The sequence below is a fragment of the Theobroma umbraticum genome, unplaced genomic scaffold (genome assembly GCF_002168275.2).
Source record: "Theobroma umbraticum cultivar Fairchild unplaced genomic scaffold, ASM216827v3 scaffold_44.0, whole genome shotgun sequence".
Classification (NCBI taxonomy): domain Eukaryota; kingdom Viridiplantae; phylum Streptophyta; class Magnoliopsida; order Malvales; family Malvaceae; genus Theobroma; species Theobroma umbraticum.
The window spans coordinates 8712910-8723918 of NW_018397255.1; the positions used below are offsets into that span (position 1 = coordinate 8712910).

The 11009-nt window shown below is 32.3% G+C and overlaps 2 protein-coding genes across 2 annotated transcripts in view; one reads left to right on the forward strand and one right to left on the reverse strand.

Annotated features, from left to right (window-relative positions):
• Positions 1-5058: 5058 nt before the first annotated feature.
• Positions 5059-7355, forward strand: LOC110409780 (4-hydroxyphenylpyruvate dioxygenase-like). The gene is made up of 2 exons (XM_021419245.2): positions 5059-6269; positions 6912-7355. The coding sequence occupies exons 1-2, from the start codon at positions 5137-5139 to the stop codon at positions 7096-7098; spliced, it is 1320 nt and encodes a 439-aa protein (XP_021274920.1). The 5' UTR covers positions 5059-5136; the 3' UTR covers positions 7099-7355.
• Positions 7356-9175: 1820 nt separating this feature from the next.
• LOC110409995 (GDSL esterase/lipase At2g42990-like) overlaps positions 9176-11009 on the reverse strand; it is a 9991-nt gene continuing 8157 nt past the window's right edge. Inside the window, exon 3 of the mRNA XM_021419550.2 lies at positions 9176-9708. Within this exon, the coding sequence (XP_021275225.1) occupies positions 9515-9708 (194 nt within the window). The 3' untranslated portion in view covers positions 9176-9514. The remainder of the gene's footprint in view (positions 9709-11009) is intronic.

Here is an 11009-nt window from a genome sequence, read left to right on the forward strand (position 1 = left end):
TGTGTTAGATATCATTTTCAATCAGTAAAACGAATATGATCATTTGTAGGAGAAATGATAGGAACATGTAATTTATTTATAGCAGCAATGCACCTTTGAAAGAAAGATCAATATCTACAATCATTTTTAATTTTGGATGGAATTTTGGCAAATTGAAAATTTAGAGCCTCAATAATTTTATTGGTCAATAAATATAAACCATTTAACATTTCACCAAACTTCTTACTTACAGTTTCTCTCAATTTGCAAATTTATTTTAGCCATTACAATTTGTTTCATTGTACGCACAAATTAAAAGAAACATAACAACCACCTCTAATGTTGTAATGTCTTTAGATGGATTTAACCATTCCTTATTCATCAATATACTTGTAAGTTGCAATATAGCAAGTAATTTCATTTTAAACATTTTATGACTTTCACTCAAAATTTGAAAAGTTTCATATACCCAATTCTATCCATCATAATAATTGATTATATTTCTTGTTTCATTAAGTATTTTATGTGATATATAATTACATTAGTAGCTCTTCCATAAATGTTTTGATAAATGCTTTCACATTTTCTTTTTTTTATAAGTTGTATTGATGCTTTGACTTTATTAGAAGATATCTGTTTAACAATATTAAAAAAATAAGTAGAAATTCAAATATACCAACAAAAATAAATAAATATTATTTCAAACAAATCAGATAGTATAAATAACAATTCAAATAAATGTAATATGGATAATAGCAAATTCTTTCAAACACTAATTCAATTACATATAACAAGTGACATAAATACAAAGAAAAAATAGTTTAAAGTTCAATATCAACCTAAAATAAATAAATCAAATTTTAAACTAATCAACTATTCCACCACTGTTTCTTGATATATTATGCTCTTATAGAATTCGGTTTAACTTATCACTTGAATCTGGCAAAGAAATAAAAATGAAACTATTTTCTTTCTTTTTAATTAATTATAGTGCAAAATTAAATTCATTTGCATTCAATCTCCATTCATTTTGTAGAGATTTTAATGCTCAAACACACTCCAGAATACCATATTGTTATATGGCTTGCAATGACACTGAATTTCAACACAAAAAGTTGCGTTATGACTTTCTGTTGCCTCACACAATTATTCTAATATTTTTTACAAGCTTGTTGCAATATCAGTTTTTGCCTTGGGCTTTGCCACTTTTTCCCTATTTCTTTTGACCACTTTTATCCTCTTGATTTGGAAGTTTACCATAGGGCTGCCATCTTCATTATAATTGATTTCTTTACCATCAAATTCAACATTGTTTAGTAGTAAAATTAGATTTGCAGATTTGACTGTATCTTCAAATATAAACTCCAATTCATCAGTATGTTCTAGCTCATTATATCGAAATTTGGAATATTTTGGATTGCCACTCACAAACATTAAAAAGAAAGAAACTTTTAAACGATGCGCATATGTAAAATAATTTATAATAGTTGAAATATATAAAATTTAAAATACTTATTTTTATTTTGACTTCCCACCACGTGGCATCAACTTCGATGGTTCTTGTCCCATGGTTCCAACTCAAACCTATTTTTTTGCCTTTCAATTATTTCCATTAAGTCCATTCATTCCTTAGATTGTCTAATTTATTTTTCAATTTCTTTTGGATATAATTTTTATTAACACGAGTATTAAATTCCTTTACTACAAGTTTCTATCTTTTAGTTTTGAATGAAATTTTTGGTTTTCCACACTTACAAATCTCATCTGTATAAACTTGAAGTAAGAATTTTATAGTGACTAAATCCTACTTTGCATTATGTTTTGGTTTTTTTTTTTAATTTCAAAATTAGGTAGAGGCATTTCTTTGGTTAGCTATAAACTGTAGCAAGACATTTAAATCAATAAATCTTGTATCATTGTTATCCAACAACTAATCATTTGACCAAGTTGCTTCATTGGGATTGCATATGCATTACACCAAATACAATTAAACCAAGATGCACAACAAGGTAGAAGATGTTTGAAATTCACACAAGTATATGTCACTCACAAATCATTTAACATGACTGACGACTCCAAATCCTACATAATATTCAAGAACACTTTTAGCAAAACTTAGAAATAGGAAAATTGCCATGACTCATATCCACAAAAAACAATAGTTTCTACAAAAATAACATTTAGTTATTTAGATACATTTTTAATCATTTGCAACTTTAATAAAGTTCAATACAGATCACATCTCAATATATACACTTTGAAATAGAAAAATGACAATATTGGAACAAAAGCAACTAGATAAGACTACTAGGATGTAGAGCTATCCTATCCTAGTTTGTTAACCATATGGTGATCTAAACCCCAAATAAGAGAACCCCTCAATCAAGATCTTACAACAATTTTAAAGGGTGTAGGATCTTTATCAAGAACCCAAAAAAACATCTTTGATTCTCCAAGTTGTTTAATAAGAATTCAAATGCATATTTCAAAATTAAAATTTAATTGAACTGAGAATAAAGAGAGATTCCAAAGTAAAAAAAAAAACAAAAAGAAAACAAAAAACAAAATAGAAAGAAAATAAAGAAATATTACTTGAATGTAGCTTTAAATTTTAGGTTTTCTTTTCTCTTAATCTTTTTAAGAATAAAAAATCTCATATTTCATTATTTTGTTGTTGGATTTTTTGTTTTTTCAATAATCCAGAAAGGTAGATCGCGATTTGTATTGGAGAAGTAATTTGCAGAAAAAAGGAGAGGAGAGAGAGATCGATTAAGAGAGGGATTTTTTGAGAGGACAGTGTTGAGATTATTTTTAATAAATGAGAATATTTTTGAAATAAAAAGAAAAATTCTCTTAAAAAGCTAATGTGTTTTTTTTTTTTAAAAAAAAAAAGAGAAAACACCTTTCTAGAGCTTTTCTTGAAATCTTTTTTTTTTATTTGATTTTTTTTAAAAAAAATTACTTTTTTAAGAGTTTTTTAAAATCTTATTTGATTAAAAGTCTATTAGGCCTGGATTTTTTTTACATTAAAAACTATTAGAAAGCTTTTATGAAAAATAATAACTTTTAGAATTAAGCTGAAGTTGTTCGATAAAATTTTTTTATCGTAAAGGGTATTTCTTTTTTTGAGAGGGTAATATTGTAATTATTTTTAATAAATGAGGATAGTTTTGAAACAAAAATAAAAATTCTCTTGTATTTTAAAAAAAAGAGAAGAAAAAGCTCCTCATAAGAGCTTCTCCTGAAGCTTTTTTTTTATAATTTTATTTTTTAAGAAAAATTTATTTTTTTTAAGAGTTTTTTAAAATTTATGTTTGATTTGGCTTTTACTTTTAAGAAGTAGATAAACTAAAAAAAAATCAAGCTAAACAAGTACTTATATTCTACCTTTAAAATATAGATAAGTTAAAAAAAAAAGTAAAACCAAACAAGTACTTATTACACAATTCATTCTAGTAAGGAATTATGAATTTAGTTACCTTGTGATGTACGCAGTTTAGGGACTCTAAGACTCCTTGAAAAAGGCTTCGGCTCCAGGGAATTTACAAGAAAAGTTGCATTTAGACTCAATTAAAAAAGGGTTTTCAATTTTTGTGTATTTAGAAAAAGTTTAATAAGAGAAAGATTTCATTAAAAAAGAAAAGAAATATTTTTTTTTTTGGTTTAGTACAAAAAGAGTTAAGAGGTTTGAACATTCAATCTTCTTAAAGATGGGTGTTACCAAACAAAATTTATTAGTATTCATAACAAATAAAGTACCGGTAATTATGTTTACGCTTTTATAGAGTTGGTAGAGGGAGGTGGATGTTTATACACAAATTAATGAACTAAATATTTAAATGTTGAAGTTAGGTATTTAGTTATGAAAAACTTTATTTTTACTAACATATATTGAAGAAATTCATTTGGATTTAAAAAAAAATCTAAAAATTTTAAAGTTATGTTAGAATGGCGATATAGAAGGGATCTAATGATAATGATGCTTTTATACTTCTCAATTAACCTTTTAATAATTCATAAGACTAAAAAAAGAAAAATACTAGGCCTCCTTTAAAATTTTCTCTTTGGTACTCTACTCTCCCGTTAATAAATTTAATAAATCAATTTAAAACATAAGACACTTGGTAATATTTGTGTTGGAAATGTGAGCACTTTTGTAATTAAATTTGTCAAACGTAGTTTAATTATACCAAAGTTTGACAAAGTCTATTTAAATTTCTCTTTATTGCACGGGTCGACTAGCATTTCGCTAAAAGCTTAGCCGGGCCAAATAAGTTTGGTCGATACAAACCAGACCATTAATGAAGTGCCTATTTACTACATTTTAATGCGCTTTTTGTTGCGGAAATTGAAACTCCATTTCTCAAAACCAAGTGGCGGCCTGAGGAAATATTTTCCACCCGATGTTAGTATGAAGCTTTTGTAACGAAATAACGGAATCAAATGAGTCATGTCATATCTAATCTTTTATTTAAATCAAAAGATTAAAAAATTTTTATTTGTATTTCTTTGTAAATTTTAAATATTAGAGAATATAAATGTAAATGCATTGATCAAGTTAAAGCTTTTTAAATTCTATGAACAGATTGAAGTTAGAGTATGATTAAAAAGTAGTTAAGTTACATACTCTTTAAATTACAGCTAAATATTTTAAAAAATTAATATAGTAATATTCAGTGACAATTGTATACTGTTTAAAATAAATCAACCGGTTAACTACGCCCACCTCAAACGACATGCAACGTATGCAGTCTGCCCGACTGGGTGGCAGAGTCTGAGTTTCACCAGCTTGAACGTTTAAAACTCTGTTGAGTCTTGAGTGTTGAATGTGCGTGTGGGCGCATTCTGCCCTCCTCCAGGCTGGCTCGTAACCTGATCCTAGTCACGTCACGGAACAAGGACTACACACTGCCACACTCCCTCCCTCTATTATTTTATAATAAATTTTTCGTTTCAAATCAAAGCTCAAAGGCTGAGTCGACTCAGATAAAGCCCACACGTCATCCCCAACTCAAAGCAATACAGCCACAGACAAAATGCAAAAGTTAGCGCTTTGGGCAAATACCACTTGCCCACGTCTCCCGCTGCCTGCCCCGCCTCCATTTTCTCTTCTACTTAACGGAGCCTCCTCCAAAGAAAAAATAATAATACGAGAAAATGGGCAAAGAAAATCAGTCCAACTCCAGCCAAGAGTTCAAGCTGGTCGGATTCTCCAACTTCGTCCGGACCAATACCAAGTCCGACCGCTTCAGCGTCAAACGTTTCCACCACATTGAGTTCTGGTGCAGCGATGCCACCAACACCGCTCGTCGTTTCTCCTGGGGACTCGGGATGCAATTTCTGGCTAAATCCGACCTTTCCACCGGGAACTTAACCCACGCCTCTTACCTCCTTCGTTCAGGTGACCTCCACTTTCTCTTCACCGCCCCTTATTCCCCTTCCATTGCCCACTCCCAAAGCCTCTCTCCTCTTTCCACTGCTTCCATCCCCACCTTCGACCACAGCGCGTGCCGCTCCTTCTCTTCCTCCCACGGCCTCGCCGTTCGAGCCATCGCCATCGAAGTCGAAGACGCCGAAACCGCCTTTACAACCAGCGTTTCCCACGGAGCGCTACCCTCTTCCCCGCCTGTCGTGCTTGGCGACAACGTTACCCTCTCGGAGGTCAAACTGTACGGCGACGTCGTTTTGCGTTACATCAGTCACAATGAAAATGCTGACCACGATTTCTTCTTCTTGCCTGGCTTCGAAAAAATAGAAGACAACCTTTCTTACCCGCTGGATTACGGAATCCGAAGACTCGATCATGCGGTCGGGAATGTCCCGGAACTGGGTACCGCAGTTTCGTACCTTAAATCTTTCACAGGTTTTCATGAGTTTGCGGAGTTTACAGCCGACGATGTGGGAACAGGCGAAAGTGGGTTAAACTCGGTCGTTTTAGCCAACAACGATGAAATGGTACTGCTCCCATTGAACGAGCCAGTGTTTGGAACAAAGAGGAAAAGCCAAATTCAAACTTATCTGGAACACAATGAAGGAGCGGGAGTTCAGCATTTGGCCTTGGTGAGTGAGGATATATTTAAGACATTGAGAGAAATGAGGAAGAGAAGTTTAGTCGGGGGTTTCGAGTTCATGCCATCGCCGCCGCCTACTTACTATAAGAATTTGAAGAATAGGGCCGGAGATGTTTTGAGTGATGAGCAGATTAAGAAGTGTGAAGAGTTGGGGATTTTGGTTGACAAAGATGATCAAGGGACTTTGCTTCAGATTTTCACTAAGCCTGTTGGAGATAGGTATGTGCCCCTCTCAATGATTTCAATCTTATTAGTCTTAATGTTTTAGTTTATGAACATAGGCTTCAAATTTTGGGTGTTTTTTGGTTTATAAATAAGAATATGATACATATAAATGCTAAAGCATCGGCTGGTCAGACTACCCAAAAGAATAAATATTTATAGAATAAATATATATATATATATATCTTAAATGGTTTTATGTATCTTAAATGGTTTTTATTGTTTTAAATAGTAAAAGACTTATCTATCTTCTAATCTAAAACGTTTTATATCTATAAGCTATCATAGGGGATTTTGGTGTCAAAATTTGGTATTGAAAATTCTATCATAGTGTCGTAGATTACTAATAAAGATAGTTTTGACATCTTTTTTGAGTTCTTTTTTTTTTTTTTTTCAAAAAGCTCTTTTTTGAGTTATTTGGACATATAATTAGTTCCCGATTATCTTATTTTATAATCATTATGATGTTGGGAGTGCTTGGCCACTGTTCTGCTTAAAAGATAACTATGACAAGGATATTGAACCAAGCAGGGGAAAGAGCAAAATGGACAAAGGAATTAGAAGAAAGAAGGAAACTTAATTCATATGCATATATCTATTTCTGTTTTTGATTAATTTCAGTTGGGAACTTTTTGGTAGGCCAACAATCTTCATAGAGATAATTCAGAGAGTTGGGTGCATGCTCAAGGATGAACAGGGAAAGCAATACCAGAAAGGTGGATGTGGAGGTTTTGGGAAAGGCAACTTTTCAGAGCTCTTCAAATCCATTGAGGAATATGAGAAGACACTTGAAGCCAAACAAATTGCAGGATCTGCCACCGCATGAGAAAAGGATCTGTTGTATTGTCTGCTTGTTCTGCTGCCTTCTACTAATATAGTTAAATGAGGTTCTTACTAAATCATAGTGCAATCCATGACAGTGGGATGATCATTGAATGTAGAATAAACTCTGTTACTGTTAGTTCTATTGGGCATTAAACTATATGTATAACAATTTGCTGGAGAAACCTAAATGATGATTTAAGCTGGTACTTGAACAATGAATAACCCTTTGATAACATTTATACTCTGTATTTTGTTTCACACCGTGTTTCTATATTTTGGCCTGGATCCTTATCAGTTTCTTAATTGCATACTTTTGATAATTTTTATTGTGTAAATGATTCCGGTAGCCATTAAAACTTCTTTATCAGGAGAGACATAAGTTTGCCACCTGAAGGTATAATCTGTCTATCATATATAGTTGCATAGAATTCTCCTTATCCCAGCCTCTATGCTGTTGTTTACCTCAATTATAACTTATTGTTCCAAAGAGGTCTGATGAGATTTCTGCTACATGATTTGGCTACTGCTGGACTTTAAGCAGCTCTATGATCATTTTGTTTCAACTGGGAACCAATCTTATTGATATTTAGAAATGTTTCCATAGCCAAGGGATATTTGGGAGAAGCAATTGAGATTGATAATGATGTGGGAAGCGTTATTTTACTTGGAAGTTAATGATTACTGGCTGGGAGTTTGAGAAAATGCTCGAGGTTGGACAAGCTACTTTATGAAGTTTATTGCATTCTATGTTGATAAAGGATAATTTGTAGCCATTAGGTCCAGAGGAAGAACGTTGAGTTCCATCTCAAAAATGGGTAGTCCATTGAATAAAATAGAAGGTTGAAGTGTGAAATTTAACCCTTCGATGCAATTTTTTTGGGAGAAGAATATGGTCAAGGCTTTTTGACTTGGGATCTGCAAGTAGGGTGGCAGGTCAAGGTATAGCAGAGTTGATTTATATGCATAGCTTTTTAGAGTTTCTATGATAAAGAAACAGTTATATTCAAGAGATAAGCTTTTTAAGGCCGTTTAAAGTCTTTAACCCTTTTTTTCTTGAATTGAAGTCTGTTCCTTTGTTCAGTTATTCTCAATTAATTAAAAAAAAGTTAACAATTTTCCCGACCTGAGCCAAATGTATAAGGAAAATTATTTTTTATTTCACGGGGTGGATCTCTTGATAGAAGGTCGTCATTCCAGACATTGGGAATTATTATTATCTCTACTGATCTCACCTGTTTTCAGAGGGACAAAATTTGACATGAGTTTAGACCAATCAGCCTAAACATGTTCAAAATCCAAATCAAGTTAACTTGCAGTAATTTAAAAAAAAAAAAAAAAGCCCAAAATTCGAAACTCAAAGTAATATGTGATCTTTGATCCATAATGAACAATATAAGACAACCCAAATTAGAAGTGAAAGCAATCTTATGTATGAAATAAAAACTTTGGACTTGAGCTATGTGATATATTTTTAACGAAATTAATAACTTAAGAAAATTAGATTGGGGACATTGCACACTTTCTTATGATTGCCTAATTTTCAGTTTCTAGTCTTTTATTTACAGAGTGGTTCATGTATCAAATTTTTAATAAATAGGAAAAAAAGGAATACTGGAGTGTTACAATCAACCTTAGTCATCATCTCTTAAATGTAAAAATAGGACCCACATTGAATTAATTTGTTTTAGATATCATGATATCTTATAATTTGCAAGTTTTAAGATTCGGTCAATTGATTTGCCTTCCAGAAATAATTAGGCTTATTGATCATTTACCCATTTATGTTTTATTTATATAATTTATGTAAGCAAAAATCAAGGACGCTTAAGAAAAGGAAGGTTTAAAATTTTATTGATTGTGAATTGACATAGATTAAAAAACTAATCTATGTATTTATTGTCTTGTAAAACCGCGTGTCAAGGGAATGATGGACTGTAATGTAATAATGGGACATGTCAGCAATCCTTGCATGGTTCAAATGCCAATACAGTTAATTTCCCTTTTTTTTTCTTTTTGGGGAAGAAAGAATTTGAATCAAACATTTTGAGTAAATAATATGTAATATTAATTATAATTAAGAATCAAATGACGAATTAATTAATTATAGAAAAATATCTCTCATGTTTTTACCCTAAACAAAAATCGGAACGTTCAATGACCACCCAAGAAATTTACTCCACGTTTTTTCATACACAATTTGTTTCAAATTTATTGCTATATAATACCCATCCAATGAAATAATTTTTCACGTAACTCAGATAAAATGTACAAATGTTGTATTCTTGCTGCCTTAAAAAGCCTTGTGTGGCATTTCTATTTTGTTCAATTCAATGGAAATTGTTCCTCGTTTCTCCTTGTAGAGTCGATCATCTATTGTTGGAAACTGATGCAAATAGAGACTCGATTTGTTTGAGAAATCATAGAAACAGTGGTTCGAAGGCACGTAGTAAATTATCTGAGATAATTTTATTAGTTCGCTGTGAGGGGTGGATGGAATCCCAAAATACATACTTATTTGCATCTGTACACGTGAGTGGATGATGCCGATTGCACATAATACCCGTCTCGAACAGCCCTGTGCCACAACACCCTTCTTCTGCAACCTCAAATCCTGACAATCAAACATAAAACCTTATATGTTTATCATCAATTATTCAAAGCTTTACGGTTAATGCAAAAGATAATAACTTTATATATCATTTATTTTGTTTGAGACATGCATTATTTTTTCTTTTAAGGCAAGAGGATTATGAATCAGCCAGTTGGCTCTCCTTAAATTTTTGAATAACCCATCAAATTATATATTGCTCTAACCCCACTCATCATCAGAGCTTGCAGATAAATCCAACTTGACTTGAGTCAGATGAAAGTTCAGTCGCATGCCCTTAAATTGGTCCCCGTCTGCAAGCTCAATTAATGATAGTGCACAGCAACTTTTGTTCACCGGAAAATTGTTAATCTCTAAAACCTAAATACTACTACCTAATTGCTTGTATAATAAATTTGCTCTACTCATAGCTTAAATGAATTCTGCAATCTTGATAGTGGTCTTTTGGACCTCTTCAACATCTAGTTATAGCAAGTGTCAAGAGCTGACGAGAGTTCATTTCAGGCAGATTTGAGTATATTCAAACATATTAAATATGATATTCCTATGCATTTTTTTTCACAAAAAAAAAGAGAATTGTAGATATATTGCGTTTAATTAAGTTTTCGTATTTTTATTTTAAATTAAATAAATTTTATAACTAATAGTTGATTGTACAGCTTGTAAGAAAATGAACTTTTGCAAGCACTTGTTGTGGTGGAAAAAGAAAGTCGGGGCTTTAGCATATAATTGAGCAAAGCAGACAATCATTTCTCGAATCCAAATTAACACCATAAGTTTATGTTCTGAAAGGTATGGAGAAAGGACAGCGAATGGCACAACGCAAAGAAGGGAACGATCTGAGAAGATGGACGTCCAATAAAGAAAGAATGAAACATGAAGACATTGAAGAATGGAGAAGCAAACTTTTCACAATCTTTGTGGACATCACTTCCACAGTGTCTTAGAGAAAAGTGAAGAAATGGTTCTACGAGTTTGAAGTGGCTGTTGACCTGTACTTGGAAAGCAGGAGTGGATCATCCAGAGGTAAGAACTTTAAATTTGCATTTGTTAGATACCACTACACTAAGGAGATGCAAAGGGCTGTAAAGCATGGGAATGGTAGAAAGACGGAATGGGGCATCTTGAAAGTTAAAGAAGGTGAATACAAGTGGCAGGCCAAAAAACGAAAAGGGGAGAAGGAATACCTGCATAGAAACACTTTGAACAGAGGTTGGTAGAGTAAGGGAGCGAGGAAAACATATAGGATGCCTTAATTTTTAGGAAAGGATAGAAAGCAATTGAGGAGTTGAACGGAAGGAACA